This window comes from Grus americana, chromosome 4 (assembly GCF_028858705.1).
Source record: "Grus americana isolate bGruAme1 chromosome 4, bGruAme1.mat, whole genome shotgun sequence".
In the NCBI taxonomy this organism is placed as follows: Eukaryota; Metazoa; Chordata; class Aves; order Gruiformes; family Gruidae; genus Grus; species Grus americana.
In genome coordinates, this window is record NC_072855.1 from 698,233 (window position 1) to 726,139 (window position 27,907).

Consider the following 27,907-nt stretch of genomic DNA (forward strand, 5'->3'; position numbering starts at 1 on the left):
CGAAGGGAAATGGGCTGGCGCCTGGGTGGGGGCAATGGGGCAGTGTGGGGCCGGGAGTGTGGCTCAGCGGCCGTGGGGAGAGGAACCGGCCCCGGTGCAGCCTCGCTGGGAGGGGGAAGCTCTGAGCTGTGGTGGGGCTGCTGGAAAAATGAAGAAAAACGGACCTTGACGGTTCCTGTTTCGGTGCCCGAGGAGGACGGGCTGCAGCGGCCGGGGGCTGGAGCTCAGCCTGGAGCCTGCGCCTGCCCGAGCGGCCGGGGGGGGGGCCCAGACCCAAGCAGGACAAGATAGAGCTGCTGGGCAGGAGGAAGAAGAGGAAGAGGAGGGAAGAGGAAGAGGAGGGAAGAATGCCTTTGGACTTCAATACCCAGGATGCATGAAGTCAGCAGGGCACAGGTAGCCCCTGCCAGCGGCTGCAGGGACCACGGCGAGGAACGGCCCCGAGCTCGGCTGCGGCACCGGGGAGAGGGGAGCGATGCCGGGGCAAGGACTTGATGCTGCTGGGCACGACTGGGGAGCAGCGGCCCCTGCCCGCCTGACTTCAAGCGGTTTCTCAGGGCTGGTCTTCAGTTAAAAGGAAAAAGAAAAGCCCCTTTTGCTTCTTGTGTATGAAATATGCAGCAAAGGGCCCGGGTACTGCAGATTACCAAACCCCGTGTCTCGCTGGGGGAAGTAGCGGCAGCAGAGGAACGGTCTCACGCAGCATCGGCGCTGGGATTCATCACCTCCAGGAGGTTCCTGCCGGGACTGGGACAGCAGAGGAGCTGGTGTTGAATGGAGACCTCACCCCTTTCTCCAGGCAAGACTTCTGCACCGCTCGGTTCCAAAAAAAGTTTATTTTTAATAACGCATCGTCTGAAATTTACAGCAAGTCAGAGGGTAGGGGTGGGTTTTGGTAAGAAATCAAACAGAAACCAGAGGAAGGGGGGGAACAACTGTGCTACCGCTACAGAAGAAGTTTGCCCAGCGTACAGCTGCCCTTCCCCGCACCCCGGATCATGTCCAGCACAGCCCGAGCTCCAGCCCCGGAGCGGAGGGGGACTCCGGCAGCGGGAGGCGACCGCGCAGGCGCTGAAGGCACGGGTTGTACCGGGAAACAGGAGAACTCAACCCAAACCCACCACCGCCTCTGGGCAGCAGAGTTTAAGATGTAGTTGAAGACGGGCACCGGCTCCAGCTGCGGTAGTGTCAGGGTTTAGTGCTGGTTTTAAGACCGGCAGCCAGAGACAGGAGAACCGTTGCGTTACGGAGCGGGCTGTACCGAGTTAAATCACCTCAAACCTCCGCTCCCCGTTAGTGTTTGTGGTCCAATAACCCCGGGCCCTCCCGCTGGGCTCACCGGCGGGCGCCGGCTTTGCTGTGCCGAGCTAATGGAGACGGAGCAAGCCCTCCTCTCCTGAGTGGCCATTAGCTTCCATCTCTGCAAAGCCCACGGGGAGCTGTAATCCCCCTCCATTAACTACTTCGTTTAAGTAAAGGGAATACTGGAAGTAACTGCACCCGGGAGGTGAGACTTACACGGATGAGCAAGAACTCCTCACCCCCAAGGTCACTAAAGCCAGTAACTGTTTTAATCGTCAGGCTGCGCCCCTCACCGGGAAGCTGCAGCTTTCTCTGGATGCAGATTTCTGACCCCAGCTCTGCAGAGGAGCCCACTCAGGACAGGATTTACAATGCCAGAAGCGCCCAGGGCTGCGGTTCGGGGAGCTGAAGCCCAGCCAACTCCTGCCGAGGGGGATGGAGGTCCCCAAGAGCAAGTGCACCCGACAGAGGCACGGATCCTGCTCACCAAGTAGTGCTGGATAAGCTCAAGAGTCGAGGGGGGAAAATCCTTTAAGGAGAAGATGTGTTTTGTAGGAGCCGCCCTTCCCTTGGGAAGGACAGCTGGGGTGATGCCTGACGGGTCTGGTGTCCCCCAAGAGCTCCCACAACCGATTAAGCAGGGAGAACTCTCATCTACGCGCAGAGAAGCGTCTAAGTTAGTGTTCAGCACCTACCGGAGAGCTGGGCAGGCTGCTGCTTGGAGGAATTCCGGGTTTACAGTCTTGGTACACTTCACTTTAGAGAAAGAAATCTTGTGTAACAGGAACAGGGAAAGCCAGCGCGGCGCCTGGCCCAGGCTCGCTGCCTCTGGGGAGGGAGCGGGCGGGCGGGGGGGTCCCTACAAACTCTACTTAAACAAGAAAACATGACTTTTCTACTAGCAGGTTTGAAGCACGCATCGAAATGGGCCTCTGAAGCGGGGAGTGCTGGACTCCAGGGCAGACCTAAGGTCTGCAAGTCCTAGAAAGCAAAAACCGCCAAAAAAAAAAAGGTGATAGACGATACAAAGGGAAAGTTTAAAAAAGAAAAAAAGGTACTTGAAGCGTAGAGCAAGATTTCGCCACGTTGCAGCAACTCCACTACGGCGCAGAGTCCGGCCGGGGGCCGGTCCCCTCCCTCCTTCCCCCCCGCCACCTTCCCCCGGCGCAGGGACACAGTCTTTCCAAAGCCTGCCTTGACGGTCAGTACTTCACGCCGGGCACAAACTCCTTGGCATCTGGATTCAAGTTGCTTTTACTCTGGAAGAGAAGAGAGAGGGGGGGAGTCCATCAGCCGTCCAAATGCTGACACCTGCCGCCAAGCATCGCTCCACGGACCCGCTTATGGATGTTCACGCGTGAGAAGCGGCTGCCCTGGTCCTCGTGTCCTCGCAGGCACCCGCAGCACTTCAGAGGCTGCTGAATAAGTGCCAGCTTGTAAGCGGCTAGTCCTGGGCTGGGCTTTTTGGGGGGCAAAATGTGGCACAGGCCACTGTCTCTCCGTGTTCTTGTTCGGCACGGGGCAGCTGGACGTGCTGTGAGCTGCAGGCGGCTGTTTGCTCCCTGCCCACGGTGCTGCAGCTCAGCCTCAGCACGGTCAGCAGGGCTGGGCCAGGACAACCCCCACCGCACTGGTCCGTACAGCCCTGCGGCATATTCCCACTTCCAGGGATGGAAACAGGCGTTGACTTCAGGCTGCTGCTCTTCCAGCCACCCAGCAGGTTTTCACCACTCTAAATACAAGCTCGGGGTGCTCAGCACCCTTGGAGCAGACCTGGCTGGTCCTCCCGTACCTCGCCAGCCTGCCAGGACACCCCAGCTCTGCCCAGCAAGAAAGGTCCCGGCTTGTTCCGGGACCAGAGTCCAGCTCATGTGCAAGTGGCAGCCCCATTTCCGCGGCTTCTGGAGAGCAAGTTCTGCAAAGCTGGATACTTTTGTCTTTAGGATACGTGGATAAAACAAATAGCCTTGCAGAAAACTCCAAAGTGCATCATCAGCAGTGCGTTAGCACCAGCTCTTGCACCAACGCCCCGCTGCCACTCAGGAAACCCCCCAAAGGAAACCCACCCCCCTTCCCAGGACAGGTCCCGGCTCTTCGCCAGACCTTGCAGCACGTTCTCCGAGGTCCTTACCAGAATGTCCTCTGAACTGTGGCCGTCGCCAACGGAGAGCCCGTTCAGCTGCTGCTGCAGCTGCCCCATGCCCTGGGGCAGGTCGCGCGATGGAATGAACCAGTCCTGGTCTTCTTCCTCCAGCATCTCCTGGAAGCAGCGGTCGAGGAACTCCTGCTCCTGCAGCTCCTCCTCCACCTGCCCAAAGAGACCCGTTATCACAGGAACATCTTGGCGTTTTCCATACGCTGTCCCCACCTGGTAAAAGTAGAGTCTGCAACGCGCCTACCTCACCTCCGTGTCTGTCCGTGCCTCAGATACACCAGAGTAGAGCCAGAGCTAAATTTTAAACCTAGATGAACGCAGCTTTGTTGACTTGCCTGTAGCCAAGCCACAAAAATTGGCACCTTTGGAGTGGAGCAAAGCCGTGCTCGGGCACCGCTCCCCCAGCCACCGCAGCCTGCCGGGGCAGGGAGACGCAGCTTGCAAGTACGTGGCAGCAGGCGAATCCGGAAGGGAAGGGGATAGGATTTACGGGATGGCCAGATGCTTCAGCGCACGCACAGGATTTCAGGCTGCCAGGCTCCAGCAGAGCTTGCTGCAAAGTGAACGGGATGGCGAATAAAAATCACAGCTGGGAAGCCGTGCTGCTAGAGGTGCGCCTTGTTGTGCGGATCCTCTGCTACGGAGCGATGCTGTAGCTCTGTCTGCCTGTATTTTGCTTCCTTGCTTCCCGTGCTTCTCCAGCTAAACGCTGCGTGCTCTGCAAGCACCGACGCAGGGTGGCAGTCGGCTCCTGTTGAGTGCACCGTGGATGACGCCATGTCCGCTGCCGTAAAACTCCTCCCGAGGCCGAGGAAAGCCACAGGACCGGCTCGGGCTCCTGGAGCAGAAAGCTGCTCGCGCAGGGGTGTGCAGCAAAGCGAGGCAGGAGAGACGGGCAGGACGGGGGGCTGGGGGTCCCCGTCCTTACCCTCGAGCAGGCGCGTGCCATCAGCGGGTTGCGTTAATCAGCTGCTCCCATCTTCCAGGCTGGTTTTCTCTGGATGCCGACTCGAACAAAACGAGCGAGGCAGCGAGCTGGGCAGCCCGTGCCACTGCCGGCCTCCTGCTAAACAGGCACGTGGTCGCCAGAAAATGAGTAGATGGGGTGACAGCCAGAAAACAGCAGGGTTTTGAGCAGCTGTTACTGAGTCCAAGAGGGCTGAGTGGATCCATGAACCACAAAATGCTCTGAGAAGCTTAAACCCTTGCATTGCACCAGAAAAAAAGTAGAAACTACAACTGAAACTGGCTTTCTGGGGGAGAAAAGGGGAGCTCTGCAACCCACCGTGTCCTGCGCTGCAGTCCCTGTCACCAGGGGTGTACTGGGGTCCCACTGCCCCCCCCCCCGGCGTTTACAGAGACCTGTCTGTTGGAAATGGCTTGGGAGGGTAACCCTGGTAAACCCACAGTGCTGTCCACTTTCAGGCCATTCACAGCCAGTCCCTGCTACAGTTTAAATCCCACCCAGGAAAAATCCTCGTGAGGACAGGGAAAAGCTCTCGGCAGTAACCAAGCCTTGGGCGCTGTCTCCAGCCTCAGCTGCCTGAGAGCTGCTCTCCACCAGCCTCAAGCCTGGTTCCGGCCAGGGAAAATGCCCTTTACTGCGACCAAACCGCACCATCGCTGTCCCCAGCTGGCCTTCCAGAGGTTGTCCTTGAAACCACACGCTGCCACTAGCACGTGAAAACAGGATATTTAAAACCAACACACTCCAGGACTGCTGGCTTGCCATGGCAGGTGACGATGACAACGACTGCCCTGGGGTCCTGCTCTTCACGGGACACTGACGGAGCGAGCCCAGCTTTGTGCACCTCGCTGCACTCCACACGCAGGTGAATGTTCCCTCTCCTCGGAGCCTTGGAGCTGCCGGCCGTACTCTGCCCACAGCCCAGCAGCGCCCCGTCCCCCTTCCCACGCCACAGCCTTTTCAGTGCACGCAACCGGTCACGGGGGACGTGGTGACGATGTTGGTCCCGGACCAGGGGACAGGGAGGGAGAGAGATCCTGGCACGCTCACACCTGTACCTACCTACCTGCTACCCCCCAGCCAGAAGCCATCAACTCCTTTGCATCGTGACAACCCGAACCAGGAGGGAAAGGGTTTGGCATTTGCTCAGGGCTCTTCTTTGGCTTCCTGTGGTATTTAACACAGCTCTGTCACCTCCCGCCCCAGGTCCTTCTGCATCAATCTCACCTGCTGTCAGCACAGTTTCTTCTCAGCACAAGAGCCCACCACTCCCTTTTTGCCCTCCGGGATGTGCCGGCTCCATGGGAAAAGGAACGTCGCTTGCATAAATAAGGGACAAGCGTGCCAAGAATTCTGCTCGTGGGTTTCTGAAAACACCTGCCCGTTCCCCTTGCGGTGCCTGGATGGCAGAAACCCTTGTGTGGGCGAGGAGGAAGCAGCGTGGCTTCAGAAAGCTGAGGGAGATGGAAGAGAAAGTGGGTCTGGAGGAAGGCTCAGCCCCAGATTTTACAGCAGCCCCAAGCCACTAGGATGTGCACGTGAAGGCAACAGAAGCCACCATCGCCACCGAAGGGACGTGCCTGCTGTCCCCCACCCCGTGCCCCTGTCACCGGTGTCTTGTCCTCCCCCGGGGCACTCAGGCTGACTCCGGCCAGGGAGCAGAACGCAGCAGCCGAGAGGCACGAGGCCGGCATGCCAAGCCGAGCCCCACGAACCCCCTCACCAGCCCGAGGACGACTCCTTCCAGGAGCGCTGCCTTCCGACGGACAAAGATCCTGGCGCAGGATGGCTCTACCAGCAGACACATGGACTTCACAGCCCTTGAAGAACGACTCCAGCTCCTGTATGAACCATTTCCCCCCGGAGCAGTGTTTCACCAGGAGCCGGACGAAGGGCTGAGCTCCCAGGGCATTGCTAAGGAGCTGAAGTGCAGAAGCGAGGGCCAGCAGACCAGGAAAGCACGGGCGAGTATCTCGGCGACACGGTGCCTGACACAGGGAAGCCCTGAGGTCTTGGCTCCGTTTTCCTCCCTCCTCCATCTCCCTCCGCCAGCACATAGCTCCCCTCCACCCGGCCTCGGCTGGCTCCTCCGCCCCGGGACGCTCCCTCTGGCAGGGATCCGCAGTATGGTTTGCTTTGCACTTTGCCTTCATCAGGCTTTTAATCAAGACAGCGCTTTACAAACATTAACTAATTAATCTAGCACATTTCCATCAGCACAGCTGCTTGTGGGGGCCCGCTGCTGCCTAATCACGTCATTAAATAAAACAAAAGCTTTGAGTCACAGCTCACTAACAATTGCTAACGTGATGCGGGTGGCACAAGGCAGCTGCTGCACACTCACCAGGAGTTACTGTCAGCGGGCGGCTGCAGTTTCCTCCTGTGGGAACAAGACTTAAGTATTACCATATGGAGATTTTCTGCTGAGAACACCAGTAAAGCTGATGAAATCCTCCTTTGGTGACCAGGGGTGCGGTGGGGACGTGAAATCCCTCTGCCCAGCCGGCCCGCCGCTCCGGCACTCCCTCCCTGCTGGTATCGCAACACCCTGGGGACAGGAATCGGTGCTTGGCCACGCTCGTGGGGACGGTTTAGGAAGGGGACAAGTGTTCAGGATAGTTCAGGGTTTCTGCCTCTAGCACAGCTCGGCCAGCTGAAAGGGTAAACTCCTTCCTTGCCCAGTTCAAGGTGTCTGACTTCTCTCCAGCTGCTGGGATGATGGCAGGAGGGACCAGCGAGCCACCAGCAAGCTCGTCCCTGCTGCCTCGTGCTGCCCCAGCATTTGGATGCAGACTCAAAGCAGAAGCACGAGGAGGACGCTACGCAGCTGCTCCCTCTGCTCCAGCTTGTGGGGTGGCATCGGTCTTCCACCAACAAGAGCTGTTCAAATCCCACCACGATCTACCAGAAGCTCTCGAGAGCTCAGCTGGCCGTTACGGACACAGCAGCTGGTGGTCAAGGCTCCTACCAAGTGGTCTGGCTGCTCCAAGTGGTTTTGGGACAATTTCACTGAAATGGAGACTTCTACCCGAAACGAGAGGTACTAACCGCTGGAACTCACTGCTGAGATAGCCTGGCTACAAACGCTCTCAAATTGTGAGCACTGAATTTTGTGCTGGTCCTCTCCTTCCAGCTGAGCGTGCAGAAAGGGAAGGTCTCCGTCATCACAGCAAAGCACAGGAGAAGATGATGGTGCCGTCACCATCCCTCTGAGAAGGATCTTGAGAGGTTCAAAGGCATCATGAGGGTTTTATTTTCCGACTTTATCCATCCCATGTCCTTCCAGGCAGATCCAATATAAACAGGATGACTCTTCCCTTGAGCCACCATCTCCGTGCAGGGCTGGCACTGGCTGTTGACTCACACGCGCTTGAGGGTGCCCATCAAAGGAAACCTTTCCCTCGCCTCAATTTTAGCTGCAGAAATGCGGAGCTGACAACCACCCTCCCAGTCTTACCTGTCTGTTGAAGTCTTCTTCATTCTCCATCCACATGTACTCTGCAAAGGGGTTGTTTTCCTTTTCATCGTGGCCGTTCACGACTTGGTCCTCTTTGGATTTGGGACTGGATGCCGTCGTACTGGCGAGGTCGGAGCCATTCATCATTACTGACTCTGGGAAGAGAAACAAAGGGGGTGAGGGAGCTGCCGGGGTCCCCCGTGTCCCCCAACCCACACCAGCTCCCTGATGGATGCTTGCCGCTGACCATGCTGGTGGGTGACAGCTCTGGCTTCCTGCTGCTTCTAGGCTGCTTTTTCAAGGCACGGCGCTATTCCCGACTCCTGTCCTCTCCTCCAAAGTGCTGGAAGCAGCACTACACCTCCCTGGCAGCAGCGACATTTGGTTTTCATGGTTTTGACCCATCAGGAATAGCCTGAATGTAGTTGGTCCAGACTTAGAGCAAGGGGGGACCTGACCAGCAGCTCCTGGAGAAAGGCCTGGACAGACACCGGCACCCTACACCCCATCCGTCCATCCGATTTAAAATAAATCTGCCACAAAATACACCAACAGACCACCACAGGGTTATCACTGCACTCAACACCAACACCACAGAAACAGATTGCCCCCTACCCCAAAATACCAAGTTTTTGGCAGAACATACGTATGCCAGTTTGTGTCCCTTTATCTCTGCTGTAATTTCTTTATTTTTAGAAGGCATTTCACAAAAGCCTGCTGGTTTGTGACACGAAGGCTGTCGTTTTGTAACGCAGCAGGGTCATTCAGAGTCCCAGGGGCATGGCTCAAAGCAAGACAAGCCTTAGGGAGTCCCAGACCTCAATTTCTGAAAGCTTCCCAGGAGCAGATGGAGGGAAGGACACACAGACAGATAAATAATACAATAATTCAATAGCAAAATCCTATGGAATGGCAAAATGTGGACTAAGGGCAGCACAGCCCTGCTGAAAAACATCCAAACATCACGTAACGACATCCCAGCTGTATGTTTTACTCTCCCCTGGTAAGAGAGTACCGTCCAGCTCCAGCACGGCACTGGGACGAACTGGAAAGCATCCCGCACAAGCAGGGTCTGGAAAACACGGAGACTTGGGACGGCTGGCAGGAGGGCTGGTTTGGATCAAGGAGGAGCAGAGCCGGGGAGCCCCACACAACAGCCCTTTCGGTACAGAGGGAGGCTGTGGAGAAATCAGCCTTTTGCCCTTGTGGGTACAGAGGGGTTTGGGGGTTTTGCAGCAGTAAAAATTGGATTTGGAGGGAGGGCGAGGTCGGGGAGAGCACAGTGATGATGGGAATTAATGCCCTTTGCAGGGGAATGAGCCTCTCCCCAAAAGTTTCAGGAACAGTTAGTGATGGGCACCACGGGTAGCCCAGGTATGCCTAACTCTACTTTAGGAACACGAAGACAAATTAGATGACGTCTCAGAGTCCCCACAAGCTCCTACAAGGCTGTGGGAGCAAAGGACATCCCCGCTGGAGCCCCGTCTTTTCTGCCTCCACGCAGGCCACAGCTGCCGTCAGATCCACATCCAGCATCTGCCCCAGTTCCCCGGGAGCGGGGATCCCACGTCACTCATTAAATGCAGCCTGCTCCAGGGGCCAAGTGGACTTTTTTCTTATTTTTTGGAAGGAATTTGAAGCACAGACAGGTACACAACAGGTACTGCACGTCGCTCTCAGAAAAGCATCCCCATCAATAACAAAGGCGAGCAGCCCTTGTGTACTGCCACTCTCGGGTCCCCAAGAGCAGCAGAGCTTTAGCACGGCTGCTCCTGGGCAAAGGAAAAAGGGAAAAAAAGGGAAAAGGAAGAGCAGCAAGGGCCTCAGGCTGCCTGCAGACACAGCACAGGCCACACCGAAGCCACCTTTGTTATCTGCAGAGAAGCAAGAAAGGCTCCGAACCGAGCACGGAAACTCCCAACTGTGCTAAAGCCAACACAGCGGCTCTGCCGGGATCAACGAGACCTTCTGAGGGCAGAGCGCTCACGTCTGGCAGGAGGGTGTCGCGGGCAGGAGGGTGTCGCGGGCAGGAGGGCAGGGCAGTGGGGCTGCAAAGCAAGCGGAAAGGCACCAAAGGTTTGGCCGGGGCAGCTCTCCCTCCCTGCCGACTCCTCTGGCTGCCAGTGCAGATGTTTGCACAGAGCCCGGAGCTCAAGGACGCAGGAGTTCTGAGGAGCTGGCGGGGTTCGCTGCTTACATGCAGCGTCCAGAGCTGGGTCCTGTGTGCAGGCAGGATGGGCGCTGGGTCGAACCGAAAGTCCTCCCACTGCCCTGCCTGGGTCAGGCAGCCGCCATCGAGAGACCAAGTGAGGTGTCTGTGCTGGGCCGGCAGCTGCGTACCAGCCACTGCAAAGAACGGTTTAGCTAGAGAAGCAGCACGAGAGAGGAGGTAAAGCTTTTGCAATGTTTAATTTTATGTTTTACATGGTTTTTTAAATTAAAGAAAGAAAGCAAAAGCTTCCTCTCCCTCCCTGACACTCCCACATCCACGCTCCTTCCTAATCTGGCTGTGAAGAGACCTTGCTCCCGTGGTGCCAGTTCTCGGCAGAGCTTTGCGGCTCTTTCTGAACAGCAAAGGGTTTTTCCCCCCCGAGTGTTCGGTGTGGGTCACCCGGGACCCGTGGCGCAGCCGTGGGGAGCTGCGGGCACTGTGGGAGGAGGAGAGGCAGAGGAGGGCAGCTGGCCTGGCAAGTAAAGGCAGCGTGCTGTGGTCTGGGAGCAGAGACATGAAAGGACGCCTTGTGTCTAGTTTCCCCCCCGGGTTTGTAACGCAGCAGCAGGACTCTCCTTGCGGTTCCCGTCGGCAGGACAGGTTTGTCAGGCAGATCGGGAGCCACGAGGCAGCAGCTCTCAGCACAAAGTGACAGAAGCAGCGGGGCAGCCCCGAGCACTGCCAGCATCCCCATGTCTGTGTGCAGCCTGCAGCCCCTCGGCCATCCCCACATCCCACTCCTGCACCCGGAGCAAACCGAAGGGCTCCCGTGGGGCAGGCAGGGGCCAGGGATGCCGGCTGAGCTTGACTTCCCAGTTTTGGCTTCCACCATCCCGTAAGGGGCAGCCGGAGAGTCGGGAGCCCCGGGAAGGGACCCTGCTGCCGGCAGCCTGGGCATGCCGGGCACCATCCGCTGCGGTCCCCAGGCCACGCAAACAGACCCGCCGCTCCAAGAATTAGAGCGCAGGAAGTGTTTGTACGTCCACATCACGGTCAATGCCACTTGTTCACTCTCACCTACAGGTCCTTTTTTCTCCTTTCTTTCATTTTTTAAACACGCAAGCATCCAAAGCCCCATTCCCAGCCCCACTCAGTGCCCCCCATGTTCACCGTGGAAGTTATTTCACTGTGGTTCTCACACATTTCCCTACCACGCCATTCCCACCTCTTTTGTTCCATTTAAGCCATCCCAAAGCTTCCTGAGCCATCCCACGGCCATCCCCTGCCTGCTGTGGCCAGCAGTTTCCCCAAAAGCCCTGAGCAAAAAGGGAGCTGGGAGAGGCCAGCACGGATATTGAAGCATCATGGAGCGAGAGGCGATGCCCCTGCGCTTTGCTGGGAGAAGCAGCAGGCAGCAAGCGGCAGGCAGGAGAGGCAGGCAGCCACGCAAGCTCATCCCTGCCTGGGGGTGGCTCCTGCCCGCGCATCCGCTGGGAATATCCTGAGTGAAAGAACAACTCACCGAACAGGAAGGCAGGCACCCAAATGTCCGGGGGTGCTGGCCGGTATGGCGCGAAGGGCAGCGGATACCCAGGGGCAGGGGTAGGTGCACGGACGGCGACAGCACAGGAGTGACCGATGTGATGTACTGCTTCGGTAGCTCAAACGCAAAATAAAAAAAACCCGACAAAGTGGTTTTTTATCTCCCATTTATCACAGCTGGGTCTGAAGGACCCAAGGTCATGGTTTTCCCCTCTCAGCCGGTGCTCGGAGTACGCCAGCAGTCCCTCGCAGCAGCCCCGGCCGCGCAGAGCCATCCCTGCCTGGAAAAGGCCTTCCAAGGGTGCATTTTCCAGTCTGGCCGAGCCAGGCTCAATGTATGTTTTGGTCTGCGTGTTATTTATCTGAGTCACCAGAGCAGCGCTGTAACCGTCAGCCTGCTGACGCTCTACCAAGTACGCACAGAGCCAGGGTAATTTTGATATATTGCTGAGACGCTGCAGCAAGCTTACTGCTCTGAGCCATAGCTCTCCATTAAAACTAAAATAAAAATTAAAAAAATCTGCTTTCTTATAATGAAGCCTTCTTGGATTTATTTTTCCTTTCCCCTGGAAAATTAAATAGATGGAAAAAAAAAAAAAAAAGGGAAAGTAATCTTCAACCTGGGGACTGAGAGCTCAGGAACCACATCCAGAGCACACAAACCACCTCCTGAGAGCTGCACGGCCGGAGCCAGAGCAAATCCCGAGGAGCCATGTGGTGTGGCTGCCTCAAGGCAGGGAGGTCCCTGCTAGTCCTTGCAAACATCTTCAGCATTCTTAGTGCTCCCATACTCGCCCGGGGCTGGAACAGCCGCCTGGCAAGGTGGGTTTCCTTTGGAAAAGGTACTGGACAACACGAGGTGAGAAACAGAAATTGGCCCATTTGGGATTTGGGTGATGCTTAGAGGCACGATGCTTCAAGGCTACAGATTTTGCAGGACACAACCCTGGCTGGGGGGTCCCGGGGCCTTTAAACTGGAAATTGTCACCAATGCAAATTAGCACAAATGACAGAGACATCCAAGGGCAAACTCGTCAGTGCGGCTCACGCAGGAAGATGCCAACACAATACCACCGTCCCAGTGCTGATGGCATCTAAAGCAGATGGACTTTTTTTGGAATAAACGTCCACGTTTCCGTGTGGACAGGGCCCTTAGCCCCCGTGCTGCTGTGCAGAGACGGCGCCGTGGTCCGGGCACAAGACTGGGCATCGTCCAGCCCCGCTGCGGAGCTGGCTGCAGGGCTACGAGCGTTACCTGGCCTTTGGAGCCAAGGGGAGAAGCGGGAGGCACGATGCAGGAGTTGGCAGATGCCACTCCTCTGCCCCCAGCCCCTTTGGCAGCAGCAGCAAAGTACCGCAGGTAGTCACCCTCTGCCCGCACTTCTGCGGCTGCGGTCCGATCCTGCGTGCATTGTGCTGGTGCAAACCCTGCTGAGGCGGTCGGGCTGTGCTAGGTGGGGCACGCTGCCCTTGCTTCAGAGCAGAGGATGCGAGGCCAAGGGGACCACGTTGTCCTGCTGCCACCTCGTCCCGCTCCTTGGAATTACAAAGCGGAGCAAGAGCAAGGTCCTGTTGTCACAGCGTTGAGACATTTGATACAAGAAGAAGGGCAGAAGCTTCGTGGACCGACCCCGCAGAAGGTGGGGAAGGACTCCTTGAAGCAGGCAGCTTCCAAGCGTGGTGTAAAAGGGGTGGCTGAGCCCGAGGAAGACAAGGCTGAGGCAGAAGAGCGAGAGGACAGCCAGCACAAAGGTGCAGGTACCCACCGTGCTGCAAAGCCTCCGCAAGAGGAACACGGGAGGCAAGCGCCTGATGCAGAGAAGGAGATAAGGCAGCGTGATGTGGTCGGGATGGCAGGCAAGCAAGCTGATCTCGCAGGCAAGCGTTTTTTCCACATGCGGAGGGAACGGCAGGCAGGGCTGCATGTCGGCCTCGAGCGGGTCGGCAGGCTGTGGCACCGTCCGTTGGGCGGAGGGGGCGAGGAAAAGAGGCAGCAGACGGCGAGATCGCACTGAGGCTGGCACGAGCCGTCCTGGGAGGAGAGCGTACGCGCAGGAACGCTTCAGGCTCCTGCGGCGGAGCAGCATAAGGCATGGCAAGTTATTAATAATCTGGGTAACGCACTTTGATATCCCAGAATTGCACATACAGTTATCCGCTTTTTCCAGACAGGCCATTCGACCATTTCCTTACCTAATTCAGTGGATAACACACGGCAGAACAAACCAGGGTTAGTCACAGCGGGACCGAGGAACTCCTGGGAGGCAAAAGCCTTCACGAGACCCACACTAGTTGCTCACGTTCCTCCTCTTCGCCCCCAAAGAGTTAACAAGTCAGCACCAGACGGGAGAACCGAGCACAGCTGCGTGCTTGGCTCAAGGCAGGGACATATGGTCCTCCTTACCCTCCCAGGCTGGCGCGGCCAGAGCCAAAACCTCGGCGGAGGCTGCTCCGGCGGGGAGCGCCGGGTTATGTGATGGAGGAGGCTGGCCGGCCAGGGCTCCCAGCTCTATAAATAACTTTGGGAATCATCCTGTGCGCAGACGGGCTGGTCATTTAGCAGGAAAACCCACCCAGCGCAACCCAGACTTCAGTGGAAAAAAAAAAAAAAAAGAAAACAAACCCCGAGCCCTTCTTTTTTGCAAGGGCTGGCACACGGGAAGGCGAGAGGTTAGTGCTGCACCCTCATCCCAGCTGCACTTTGGGTTTAACAACACTCAAATCTCAACTTGTAGAGCGTTCATAAAAAAAAACCCCCGCTATTCTTCCCCCTCAGCCAGTGCAGAAACGCTTCCCACAGAGGAGGCATACTGGGGCATGAGCAAATCAGTTTGAAGTCCTTGACCAGAGCCCAGGACTGATCCATGCCCAGCGCTGGGGCAAGGCGGGGAGGAGAGGGCCGGATGTTTCTGCAGGCCGCCTTTCAACTCCTCTGAGGCAGCAATTACAGCAGGGCAGCTCGTTAGCCCGGTTTCCCAGAAGAGCGGATTCTCTCATTTCAGCTCGCACAGGTACTTCTCCAGCTCCACAGGTCGATTTGGTCCAGCCCCACTTCAACGCCCTCGCTCCTTCCCCTGCCCACCTGCGCCTCCTCGCACAGCAAACCCCCAGATTACCTTGCTCTAATCTCCGTTTGCAGATAAGCTCTCCGCGCCTCGGAGTCCAAAGCTGCACGCTTTATCTCCCAGCCGTGTGGATTTTTCCAGCAGCCCTGAGCGTTGCCAGCTGCCCTGCATGGCACTTGCGACGTTCCCCCCCGTCTCTGCTTCCAGCTGGGTCTGGCTTTTTTCTGCCAGGCTGCAATCCAGCTCAGGCCCAGCCCACGCTCCATCACCATCCTGACGTCTTTCAAGTATTTTTTTTTTTTTTCCCCAGGCTTCTCCTTCCTATTATACTGGCACTTCAGGTTTTATTCCCTACCACTGACGCTGAAGCGCTGAGCTGGCGAGCTGCTGCAGGCATTCAGGAGCCACCCAGAGCTCCTCGCCGTCTTCAGCCCTCTATAATTAGAGGGCGTTAAGTCTTCCAGGTTAGTCTGGACTTCTAATGTTAGGCTGGACTCCTGGTACTCCCTTCTCATGCTTGCTGGGCTGCTGGGGGGGTGCCAGTCCCTGCTCGCAGCAGATGTGGAGCTTTCCATTTTCAGCGCTCTCAGTTGCTGAGGAACTGCATCCTATTTCCATCTCCGATCTGGGGGATAATCTCATCCTGCACTATTTTAATCCGCATCCACAAGAACAATCCCCCACTTTGCTCACGCACAAAACGAAGCACCGCCAGATGCCCCCATGACTGTGAAAGCACCAGAAACATCGAACGCGCTCTTGAGCTGTGTCCAAGAAACACTTAGAAACCTAATTTCAACAAATTCATCCTAAATGCTTTTCATTGAGCTACTTTTAATCTCAGGCAAAGATGACACGTTCTGCACTTGACAGCTCCCAAACGGGTCCTGCTGCTCACCAGGATTAACGCTGCGACGTGCGGCCAGCCAGCAGTGCGCATGAGCGGCGACATTCTGTCACTGCTTTAAGGGAGCTGATAACAGAAATTTTAAAGACTTCAAAACAGAGCATCCACCAAGCAGCACCTTCCAGCTCCCCGGGCAGTCGCGGCCACTTCTCCTCCGGGAGGGGAAACCTCCTGACTGGGGCTGGGAGATGCTCTTCCCACGGCCACAGCACGAGCTTCCCACCCATGGGCCAAGGCAGGGCCGGCGTTCTCTGTGTTCCCTGCCTGCCCGCGTGCGGGCAGAGAGAGCCGAGAGCAGGAAAAGCCAGTGGTGCAATTGCTGCGGCAGCAGCGGCTGGAAATGGGGATCAGGGCAGCAAACCGAACACTTTGCCAGGGCTCTCTGGATTTGCAGGAGCAGCTTTATCTCTGTGCCAGAGGCCCGACACGGAGGCACCCGTCCAGGCCCCTCGCAGTGCGTGCCCCGTATCGCATTGCGGGCTTCGCCCGTTCTGGCACTGGGCAGGGATGGGGAAGCAAAGCGCGGCGAGGCTGAGAGGGCTAAAGGCACATGTGGTGATTCGACCTGCGTTTCGGGAGCTCAGGTCCGCACCTCCGGAGCTCAGGTCTGCGCCTCCGGAGCTGGACTGTGCTGGCTTTTGCTGCTCCCTCCCTCGGACGGCAGCACGGTCGCTGCTGCCAGGGCTCGGCACCAAAACCCAACGAAACGTGCCCTGTCAACAGCAAGTGAGTGGGCGCTGGGCAGGCTGGCTGGCAGCTGGCTGCCTTTCAGCAGCCTGGATTTCGGCTGCTGACAACACTGGCACGGATCAAATTAACACTGGGGTAAGGGCCGGCGCGATGACAGCTCCGGGGACGGACACTGTCCTGTTGCAGCCCCCGGGGCGCCACAGACCAGCCAGCCCAGCGAGTGATGGACGACCCAGAGGTGAACGGCTGAGGATCTCGCTTCACCGTCCCGTGGCCAGCTGTGAGGGGAAAACAAACCCAGCCTCAAGGGAAGGGAACAAGCCCGTTTCCCTCCTTGGCCGTTCACTCCCAGAACAAAAGCCTGGAAGGCTGCATGAAGGTCCAGCTCCCTGTATCGGAGTGCTCGGACACACCGTCCATCTGTACATGGCTGGTGTTTTCTGCCCGTCTCAACTAAGTACGTGGAGGATCCTGCAAGGACACGTGCGCATCTCAGATACGGCAGCACACACACCTGGCTCTTCCTTGCTCAGCCTGGAAAAGGGCCGTCCCCTCAGCTTGTCACCCAGGAGCTCTCCAGATGGAAAAACTGCAGGTCTCTTTGCGCAGAAAGGAAACGCGGACGTTTCCAATGCAGGACTGTAAGACGCATTTTTATCTCGAGCTATTAGGAACTGAACAAACACAACCGAGGGCTCCACGCAGCCTTTTCTGCGGCCTCTACGGCCAAGGCTAACAGAGGAACAAGGATCTGGATCAGTCATGCTCCAAAGTGACACAGAACTCAGCGTGCATCCCGTCAAGCAGTCACCGCGTCAGACGCAGAAAGTTTTCCTACCTGGCCACGATGCTCCTGTAGCAATATCTGACTTGTCACTGCACGCCAGGCTGAAACCTGAACAGCCAGCACGTAACAAAATATCTGAAGGGCACAAGCCAGGAGCTGGCTACGCCGCATCCCGTCCCATGTAAACACGGCTGGCGGGGGCAGGCCGGCTGGGCTGGGGAGGGCAATCTCCTCCCAGCCCAAACCCACCCGTGTGCCGCATCCCGAGCCCCCGCGGCACGGGCTGGGCTAGTTTTTTAGGTAAATTTGAGAAACCAGCTTCCAGCCACTGCCACTTGCAAAGACAGCAACACCGTGCCGCCTGCCCCTGCCTCGGGCGTCCCTCCGCTGCGATGGCAGCGTGCCTGTGCCTGTCCCTCTGGGGGAGCGGGTCAGAGGGGGCTGAGGAGGGAGAAGCCGATGTCCCCTGCCCCACGGCCTTACTGAACGCATCCCTGCGCCGTGGGCCAGCGGGGCCGGTGGCAGCTCCCCTGGCCTCGTCCCACGGGCGGGGGTCCTGGCCCACGCGGCGAGGAGCCCGGGGATCGTTTCGGGAGCCCGTTCCCCGGGGGAGGAGGAGCGGCAGGGCGGCGGGAGAGCGCCCGGCTGGAGCCTGGCAGGGCCCAGTTGCCAGCGCCGGTTCCTTTGGTGAAACCAGCCGGGACACACACACACTTCTGCCGGTCTCTCCGCCCAGGGTGCGCGGTTGAAGACCTGTCCCGGGTGCCCCCGCACCCTCGGGGGAAAGAGCTCCTCGGCAGCCCGAGCCCTGCGCTTCCCACCACGGCTTCACCTGGCTGCGCGTCCCGGGGAAGGACGCTCCCCGGCAAGACGCGGCCCCTGCCATCCGGTAAAGGACACCGACCAGAGCGGCGCTCCTCGACTCCCCGCCCGCCCTCCCGGGCTGTCCCCGCCGGCGGCGGCCCTCCCCGCCGGGCGCAGGCCGGAGCGCGGCCGCACAGCCGCTGCTCCCGGGGGAGGGCTGCCGGAGCCCCGTGGTCGCGCTGGCAGAGGTGCGAGGCGGGCCCGGGCCGCGGCCTTGCGAGCGTGGCCCAGCGGGGCTTTAATTCAAGCCGGGCCCGGTTGGGGCCTGCCCGGCCTGCGCCCGCCGGAGAGCCCCCTCCCCCGGCTTTTCCCCCCCCTCCCGGTACTCGCGCCGAGAGGCCGGCGGGCTGCGGGGCCCGGTCGGAGCTGCGCCCCGGAGCCGCCCCCCCACGCCGCCGTACCTGCGGGCCGGGCCGGGCCGGTGCCGCTCCGCGGGCGCCCGCCCTCCGCTACCGCCGGACCCCGCCGCCAGGCCGCCCGCCCCACGCGGCGGGGACACGCCCACCCGGCCCGCCCTAACGGCCCCTAGTACACTATTGGCCAGACCCTCCATGCGTCGCCGCCCCCCCCGCGCTCAGCTCTAAGTCTGGTTGGTCGGAGGGGAGTGAGAGCGTGTCGCTATTCCACCAGCCCGATGTCACTCCAGATTCTAGTCCCACCCGCTCCGCCGCCGTCTGATTGGACGCCCGGGTGCGCCTGCTAGCCTTCGGATTGGTTAATCTCGAAGGGTCGGATTGGTTAGGCGCACACGTCCCCCACGTGGGGTCAGACGGGCAGACCTGGTAGGCGGGACGGTGGCGGGGTGGGCGTGGCCGACCACAATGTAAATAACCATCACCCCGCCCCCTTCGCCCAGATCCTGATTGGCGGGCGCAGCGCCCAATGGGGAGAGGCGTCACAACCCGCCCGCCCCGCCGTGCGAGAGTGCTGCTAGAGAGCCGCTGATTGGCGGGTTGATGTAAACACAGCGAAGGGGCGGGGGATTCCCCGGACACCCGCGCCCGGGGGGGGGGGGCGCTGTCACGTGGCAGGCGCGTGGCTCGGGGGGGGCCCCAGACCTGCACAACCGGGGGGCCCCTGGGGGGGGGGGGGGGCCGGCTTTGCACCCCCGTCTTAGGGGCACCTGGGGGGGGGTCCCAGCCCCGTACCCCCAGTGCTGGGGCCGCCCCAGTGCGGGGGAACCCAGCTGGCACCCCCAGTTTTGGGGACACCTCGGTGTGTGGGGGGCACCCAGCCCCGCACCCCCAGAGTGGGGGGACCACCGGGGGGGCCCAGCCCCGCACCCCAGTGTTGGGGGCACCTGGGGGGGCCCAGGCTTGCACCCCTAGTTTTGGGTGCGTCTCGGGGGGGGTCACCCACCCCGGCTCCCCCGCTGCCCCCCGGCTCTCCCAGCGCCGCCCCCGAGGCCCCCCCGAGCCCCCCCCGGTACCCGTGTCCCGTCCGTCCGTCCCCCCCCTCCATGACGAGCCCGGGCGGGCTGCCAGGACCGAGCCGGGGCGGCGCCGGCCACCCGCGCCCCGGCCCCCCGAGATGCCGGCGGGCGGCAGCGGGGGCTCTGCGCCCCGAAAACGGGGCCCCCAGCGCCCCCCGGCCCCCGGCCCGCTGCCCCTCGACCCGCTCAGACGGTGAGTGCCGCGACCCTGGGGGGGGTCCCCGCAGGTCCCAGGGGTCCCCGCAGCCCCCCGGGGGTCCCCACGCCCGACTGCCAGCCCCTGCGCAGGGTGGGGTTTGGGGGGGGGGGGTTTGAGCCTTTCCCAGCCCCTCGCTGCCCCCCACTCCAGCGCCGCTTGCCACCCCTGGACCCCGCATTGTACGGAGGAGCTGGGTGGGAGAAGAAGCCCCTCTCCCTGGCACCGGGACGGGGCTTTGGCAGGAAGGTGCCCGTGGGATGAGGGTGCATCCCCATGGGGAGCCCCACGGCAGAAGGGGGGTGACCTAAAATCTCCTCCCAGCCATTGGGGGATGACCCCAAACCCCTTCCACCCTCCGGCTTGGGGGGCATGTGACAGTTGGGGTGGTCCATCCAGGAGGATACAGGGTCAGCCAAAGGACCTCCCCCCCCTTGCTTGTGCCAAGTCCCCCCACAAGTGTAGGGGTTTGCAACGCCCGGACCCCCCTCGCCTTGGGTAGGATGGCCCCCCGCAAAATGCTGATGTCTCTGCCACCGGTGTCCTGAATGTCCCTGGGCATGTCACTTCGCTCTCTGGCTGGTTGCTACCACGCAAACACTTGGCTGGGCTGGGGGACGAAGGGAGGGGGGGGGGCCGGATCCGGGGCTTAGCCCCGGATCCGGCCCCCCCCCCCTCCCTTCGCCCCCCAGCCCAGCATCTAGATGGTTGCACCAGCCCCACAGCCACCACCACCACGGAGCAACGAGCTATTTCTAACCGTGTGCCCTCATCCGTCGGGAACCTGCTCATCACTAGGTGCTAATTCAGGGCGAGTTGAGAAACAGGGACCCGTTATCGGGGGACAAAAATCACAAGGTGTCCCCGAAAACCGAGCGGCATGTCCGCAATGGCTGGTCGGGGATGTAAGATGAGCAGGTTGCTTCGGCGAGGTGACAATTTCACACCCCCCCCGCACCGTTGGCTCCTCTTCGCTGCCATCTACTTGGGTGACCTGAAATGTGGCACCCTGGGGACAAATTACGCCCCCCCCCGGGGCGGCTGATGGCTCCTTGTATGGCTGAGGACGGGGCTCTGCCACCAGACTGGGTAAAAATAGCCAGCGACCAAAGAGCCTGATCCTGGCATAAGGGGATGGTGCATCGGGTCTTGCCTGTGTGGGTTTTGGGGTGTGGGGAGATGCCGGTGGGGATCTGGGGGTGCTGCTGGGGTTCTGCTGGCACAGGGAAGGGCAGAGTTGGGGCAGCTCCGCTTTGCGGTGGCAGGGACGGGATGTGCCCGGGGCGTGGGGATGTTTGTCCTTGTCCACAAGGCTCTGGTGGATTTGCACTTGACCCCCCCCGGATCCCCACCTGTGGATCCCTTTTGGTTTTTTGGGGGCGCAGGGACCCCCATGGACCCAGAGGTCCCACACACATGCAGGGAGAAGACCTGAGCTGTTGGGGGCGGTGGTTTGGGGGCTCCCGGGTCACTGTGGGGTACAAGGCGATGGTGCAAGCGGGCAGGGCTCTGCCCCCAGCTCCGTCCCCGGATCCGCTGGGGGTGCCGGGATGGGTGCTGGGCGAGGGCAGCCCCACAAGGTCAGTGAAGGCCGTCGAGTGCCCGAGTTAGCCCAGGAATGCCACCGACACGCGGTCACACACTGCCCCGGCCCCAGCCGCCGACGGAGGAATGTCAAACGCAGTGTCCCTTGGCACCGCACGTGGTCCCGGGCACGGGGCTGCACGTCCCCCTGCTCTGTCCCCAACAGGGACACGGGGCTGCACGTCCCTGGGCAGTGAACCAGCCCCATCCTCCAGCACTCGTCTCACCAGCCCTGTGCCCGTGTCTCCCCCTCTTTCCTATCCATCTTGCTGCCATTTCGGGGTGCATTTGTGCTGTTTTGGGGGTACTGGTGGCCAAAGCAGCACCCAGAACACCCCAGTTGGGGCCTGTTTTGGAGCCAGATGAGGAAATTTGGGAGGGGAGAGCCTTGTGCTGGGGGGTAGGACACGGGGCATTTTCCGTTTTTTCCCCCCATTCCCATGCACAGGTCGTTCCAAATCCTGACAAACCCATCCCAGCCCCAGAAATGTCCCTTCTCCTCCCAAACTGCTCTCCTGCGCTAATGGACCCCTCCAGCAGCGCCGCTCACCCTGCACGCTGTGGGCAGGGGGGGACACGGAGCCAGTGGGCTGGGGGGGGGATGCGTCCTCCTGGGCAGGGAGCCCTGGGAGATGGCACGGAGGGGACGCTGGTGTGTCTGCGGTCCTCGTGGTGCCCTCCTGCCACAGAGCATGCAGGCCCGGAGCTCGGCAATTTCAAACTACATCGGTTGCTGGGAATTTTAAGCCTGGTGTGACCGTGTGGGGCACTGACAGCATTGGGGCTCCCCATCCTCCCAGTGTCCCGGCTCCCAGTGCTCCCAGTGTCCCAGCTGAGGAGCAGTGCATCAGCTCACCTGGCTGTAAAGCGGCACAGCGGGGACGGGGTCCCCCGGAGCTGCGGGCATGCCCGCCAGCTGTTTGGAGGCACGGGTGGGTGGCGGAGGCTGTCACCGGTGTCACACAGTGGGAGCCCCCCATGGTCCCCGGGGGCTGGCAGCTGCCATCTGGGGCGAGGGGCTGTCACACACCCGGGGGACAGCGGCGGAGGGAGCACAGCAAGCCCCTAGGCTTCTCCGTGCTGCGCCACAGCCGCTAAAATGTCACCCTTGTTGGGCCTTGCTGATTAATTAATAAATTAATGGCCACCCCCCGTTCGCTCCTCCATTTCATTCCTGCCCCTGGAGCCACGTGGAAAGAAGCAGAGGGATCCCCCCGCAGCTGGGATCCCCGTGGGATCCCCCTGCCCCGCTCCATGCCGCCGCACGATGCTGCTCCCACTCCAACGCTGCCTTTTAATCTCGCCCAGCTCAACATTCATTTTATTCTCGTAGCCTCCTTTACCTGCATGGCTTCATCTGTGCGCTCGGGATCGCGTTGCACTGATGCAACCCCGAGTCCCCCCCACTTCCCAGGCCTCGCCCCGCTTTTCCACTATATACACCAAGCGTTACAATTCACTCCCACAAGATTTTTTGAAGCATCCAAACCGAGCAGAGCACCTGCAGCAAAAGATAGGGAGTACGGTCGTGGCAAAAATGGATCTTAAGGGGCAGTTCCGGGGGGTGAGTGGTAATTTTGAGCCCTGGGATGCCTGGCTGGGAAGGCAGCCCCCGAAGCCCCGGCCGGCTGTGCAGGATCCCAGCCCCGCTGCAGCTCTCCCGGCTCAGAGGCACCATCTGCCGGGAAAGCTCCCAGCTCAGCCTGGCGGCTCTAACCGGGACGGATGTGCCAGCAGAGCATGAAGGAAACATCTTCCTCCGGTAAAGCCCAGCTCCTTCCCTGGAGAGCAGCAGCTGCAGGGGCTGCAGAGGGAAGCACAGCGGCCGAACGTGTCCTCAAGTCTCCAGCATCCATAAACACCCCCTGACAGAGAGACTGGGCTGCCCCGCGACTGCTCAGATCCTTTTAAAGCTGCTGTGAAAACATCTGCTAAGCCCCCGTTGGCAAACACGATGCGCTTTGAGGGCAAGCGGGGGTTTTTTTTTGCTGGGGCAGGAGAAACAGCGGTCATTTTTACAGCCCTTTTGGGCGTTTCTGCTCAGTGGGGAGAGCACAGGGAACTGAGGAGGCTGCAGGGGGGTCTGCAGGAAGGGGATGGCCTGGTGCCCCCTTGTCCTCACAGGAGGATGGCAGAGTGGGGCACAGATCCGGCACACTCCCAGGGGCTGCAGGCTCTTCTCCCGGGAAGGCCAGGGACTTGGTTACAGGGGTGATGAGGAAAATGGGGCTGCGGGGTCCGGGTGGGCGTGATCCCGAGCTCAGCTCTTCCATATGTACAGCATGGGCACCTCCGTCCCCAGGCACGGCAAGACGAAGAGCCGGCAAACCAGCTTATGTCCAGAGCTGCTCGACACGGGCTCTCCCCGTCAGCTGGGGCTGTCACAGCTCTGAGGCGTGCAGCACCCCTTAACAGCGACCTCCTTGTCGTTGCGATCGACAGGAGCACGCCTCGGGTGACTGTTTTGGCACAGAAGGTGCCCAAAACTCACCAAGTCATAACACAACTGTGTATCCGGACTGCTCTCCCGCTCCTCCGACCCCAGCCCTGGCTCTCAGCCCTGTTTTGGGGGTGTGACACACTTCTCCTACACAGTCTAATGGCAAACGACTCACCCAGGATGCTCTGAGGGAAGCGGCAGAGCTGCTACGTCTCTTCTGTAGGGGAAGCGCCTGAATTCCCACTGCCCCCCTGTAGCCCCCACACTGGGCAGAGGGACCGGACATCTGAAGATGTAAAACCAGTTAATTGGACCCAATCCGTTCCCAGAGCTGGCTGTGGGCTGAGACAACCCACGCTGTCACGCGGAGCGGGGCCAGTTGCCAAATACCGATGTGTCAGGCGAAGCGTACGGGGGCTCTGCAGCCGCCAGCCGGGCCCCGGAGTTCGCAGCCTAAAGGACTATTAATACCCGTCAGCCTGGAGCGGGACCAGATCGGATGGAAAACACAGACTTTGGGCAAGGCCTGACAATACGATGGGGATGGGAGAGCAGCTGGGAGCCAGATAATTTTGTCAAGCAGCCAAAAACCTGCCCGAGTGAAGTCCTTTGCATAAGGAGACGCTGGCTGCATCGGCTCCTTCCATGATTTACATCTCTTCTACCCGACGTAGCCAGCACCCTGCATTACACACGTGCCAGCTCCCTAGCAGCGACTGTCTCAGCCTGAGGCTTCGGCGATTACCCCATCTGAAAAATCCTTTCTTCTCGCTTCCTGGCTACGCCCCGAGAGTCTTCTGCCTGCAGTCCCATGACCCTTGTGAAATACGGGGTGGCTTACGGTGAGCTTCAGGGCCAGCACTGGAGGAGGACTCGGGTTCCTGCGCTGCAGCCCCGTCTCTCCTGCGTGCCGAGCTGCTGGGCTGAGCTTGCCGGTGCCTCCTGGAGTTGTTCTGGCAGCAGGTTTTGTGCTGTGGTCACACATACATCTCTTTTGGGGACCTTCTCTTATTTTGACCCAGAGCAGCACGTCTAAGAGCTAACGGGGTAAAGGCAGTTTGGGGTTACTAAGCACTCTTGGGAAGAGCGAGATCCCTTGTCGTGTTCTCACACGGACATCCCTTGTCTGTGTTTAAATATTCGGAATGAAATTCTATGTGCTTGTCATCCATGTCACTTTACAGTTAAAATGATCAGAACCATTTCCAAGAGTGAGCATTGCATTTGCAAAGGGCAGCTTGGTGACCTCAGCTGTGGCTGAGCACCCTGCACCGCACCTGGAACTGCATCAGGAGCACGGCAGGTTTGGCAGAGAACCAGCAAACACCTAAACCAAGCTGGATTGAGAGACCTGTCCCGCATCCCATGCGGATTTCTTCACCGGAGCAAGGGTAGGACCTGCCTCTGGCTGAAGCTCTTATGAAACTAGGAGACTTGTATTGCAATCCCTTTGCATCTCCCAAATTTTCCAACAAAGAGGCACAGTCCTGTGGCAGACGGGTCCTCCAGGCACTCAGCCCCACGCAGAGCTGCCGGGGCTCAAGTGTCGCATCATGTAATGGGAGATTGTGGTGGGACACCAGGATATGTCAGACAGATCAGGTTGCACAAGCAGCCTAAATGTTTACATTCCCAAAGGTCTTAGTGCTTCATTTGCTTAATTTTACCATCTTAACGATGCCTTTTAAGACAGTGCTGCTGTCATTGCTACTGGATATTTAGCAAACGAGACCATGGGCGTGATTCCAGCCTTGTTCGTGCCTGGACCTCAGCATGTTTTAACTCAGGTTTAATTTCTGATTTTCAGCTGTTGCGTTTTCCAGCTCTCAAGGCAGCACCAGGGGAGCAGGATGGCGTTCAAGCTCCACGTAGGCAAAGTGCTCATCTCATCTTTCTTTTATAAAGCCTTTGACCCAGTTGATCCTTTCCCAACAATAAGTTAAAGTCTCCACAGCAGGTGCCGGGCAGAATCCACCCTTGGGACGCTCCTAAACCTGCAGTTCACTCTGACAGAGTCCCCTGGTCTCACCATAAACACTGATCCCATCATTTAATTTACAACGGATTTTCCCTTCCAGACTACCTTGTCAGTGAAGATCTTCCAGCTGGCCTGAGAATGGCAAAACAGGCACAAATCATCTAATTTAGCTGTAAATCTGATTCTGAAGTTTAGGCAATAACAACTTCCAGCTCTCCCAAATGATCCTAGCTTCTTGCTTTCCCATGCTGTGAGTAAGGGATGCCTGTGGTCTACAGAAGTCACGGGTTGCAGGACTAGATGGCTCTGAGCAGGTTTCAAAACCCAAGAATAAGCAGAAGTAAGCAGAAGTCTTAACTTTTAAAGATTTTGAGAGTTTCCAGGACTGTGATGCGCTGGAGAGGAACCAAAACAGGTTTGGAGACAAAGACCAGCAACCTATTTCTGTGTCAGCCCAGCTTTGTCAGAAAATCCAGCACCAGCAAATCATTTTTGCTGGATGTACGCAAAGCGTCTGCGGGATCTCAAACACGACGAGAAAGACAAAACGCCCAAGTGACTTCAAAGCGGTACAGCCGGACAGATCTGCGCGGCAGCCGGTCTGCTGGCATTGCTCAGCCCACTCCCAGTCTGCTAAAAGAGAAGCTGAGTGGGTGCCTGCTGTCTGCCACGTTTGCAGCAAGACGCAGCGCTTCCAGCAGCTCCGAAATACACTCCCAGCACCCAGGCAAACAGTGTGGCTTTGGGCAAAGCCGGTCACAGGGCAGCTTTATACCGTACATGCTTTGGGGGCAGTCACTGTGATGCAGCAGCAGTGTTTCTGGCCGACTCCGTAGTTAGGTTTGGCGTCTGCTTTGGTATTTTCTGGAAATAACGTGACAGCTCTTAAAGGCATCTTTTCTCTCCTCAGAGGGAACCTGTGACTCTGCAAAGGTGCTTCTTGGGAAGAGTGCAGAGGAGCCTGGAGCCACATGAGCTCCCTGTGCCGAAACCTGGCAGGGCCACCCAAGGTGACAGAGTTGTTTCAGCTCTCCTTCTCAGGTCAGCACCAGCACCGCAGGCCTGAGCTAACAGGGGAAGCCAGCATTTGGGGACACCAACTCACTGCACCCCTGGGAAAATAAGCACGTTGGACATACCAGGTGTTGATGCTGCTGCTCCAAAAGCAAACATAATTCCAGGCAGAAGCATGGATAACCCCCATGAGCCAGGGCCTCAGAAGTCCTATGCTCCATGCTGGCTGCCACTGGAAAAACGGGCTGCCACTGGCTACCAGTCAAGCCCAGGACACCTTGAAGAGGACCTCAGCAGAGAGGATCCACACATTCACCTGGGGCCGTGGATGAGGCTGAACACGCAGAAACATAAGGCGGGAGCCACCCAAGAGGACAATTCCAGAAGCCTGTGGTGCCACTGAGGGAGGCTGGGGCAGGGTAGGGCTGGACAGCTGCTTGGTGCCCTCAGGTCTCCCAATTCCACAGGTGCAGGTCAGTGACCAGCAGCAGGCAAGGGAGGAAAAGCAGATGCCCTCAACTGCCGCCCGACTCTGAGGTGAGGTGAGGTGCGGCCCGGCAGCCCCACAGCAGTCACCGGGCCCTCAGCAGAGGAACGAGAGGAAGGCGACAAGCGGGATGAAAGACTGAGATGAAAGACTGAGGAGAGAAAAGGGGTGCAAGAGAGGCAGGAGCAGCAGCAGGAACCAGCACTAACGCCCAGCGGGACGCGGTGCCAGCAGACACACAGAACAACCACCAGCGGCCCCGCCACCCTGAGGCGCCATTATAGAGGGGAACTCCCAGCATGCTCCGCGGCAGCGGCGGTTGCCCGCTTCACACGAAGCGCATGCGCAGTCCTATCTTCGAGGCCAGGGCGAACCACTGCACATGCGCACTGCGGGTACCATGCCCACACCGAGGGAACTGACCCGCCGTGGCCTCGCGGGGCTCAGTGCGCCTGCGCAGCGGGTCGCTGCTCGCACGCCTGTCCTGCGCATGCGTGCTCCGCGTTCGCTGGGGGCGCCCCGCCCCTTCCCTCAGCCCCGCCCCGCCCGCGCGCAGGCGCAGTGCCCGTTGTCTCTCTCCTCCGGGCTGCATCTCCGCGGCCGCGGCGCCCGGCCCGGCCCGGCTTGGCGCGACGGAGGGGCGGCGGGGGCAAGCGGCGGAGGAAGCGGAGCGAAGGGCGGCTGCGAGCAGCGCGGCTCGGTTGCGCCCCGTCGGAGGTAGGAGCTCGTCGCCAGCCGCCCCCAGCCTCTGTGTGGCGCAGCGGGGACTGAGGGGGACGCACAAAATGGCGGCGGGTGGGGGCGGCCGGGGCTCCTGCCGCGGGCACGGCCGTGAGGACGGCACCTCCATCAACCCACACGGCCACCCTTTGGGTCCGCTCGCCCACC

General features: G+C 59.5%; 2 protein-coding genes across 8 annotated transcripts in view; one reads left to right on the forward strand and one right to left on the reverse strand.

Annotated features, from left to right (window-relative positions):
• Positions 1–817: 817 nt before the first annotated feature.
• Positions 818–24,599, reverse strand: PAIP2B (poly(A) binding protein interacting protein 2B). 4 transcript variants are annotated; one of them, XM_054824820.1, is made up of 4 exons: positions 23,716–24,599; positions 7,882–8,036; positions 3,434–3,610; positions 818–2,561 (listed from the first exon to the last, which is right to left on the reverse strand). In XM_054824820.1, exons 2-4 carry the CDS (start codon positions 8,026–8,028, stop codon positions 2,505–2,507), a joined length of 381 nt encoding a protein of 126 aa, XP_054680795.1. In that variant the 5' UTR covers positions 8,029–8,036; positions 23,716–24,599; the 3' UTR covers positions 818–2,504. The 4 variants fall into 4 exon arrangements, with proteins under 4 accessions (XP_054680795.1, XP_054680794.1, XP_054680797.1 ...); XM_054824819.1 differs by lacking the exon at positions 23,716–24,599 and adding an exon at positions 18,290–18,406; XM_054824822.1 differs by lacking the exon at positions 23,716–24,599 and adding an exon at positions 14,692–14,833.
• ZNF638 (zinc finger protein 638) overlaps positions 19,360–27,907 on the forward strand; it is a 61,257-nt gene continuing 52,709 nt past the window's right edge. For 2 of the 4 annotated variants that reach the window (XM_054824815.1, XM_054824816.1), the window contains exon 1: positions 19,360–19,513. In XM_054824815.1, the coding sequence (XP_054680790.1) occupies positions 19,419–19,513 (95 nt within the window). In that variant the 5' untranslated portion in view covers positions 19,360–19,418. Of the gene's footprint in view, positions 19,514–27,167; positions 27,737–27,907 lie in introns of those variants that run through there. The other 2 variants (XM_054824813.1, XM_054824814.1) reach the window with 1 other exon arrangement.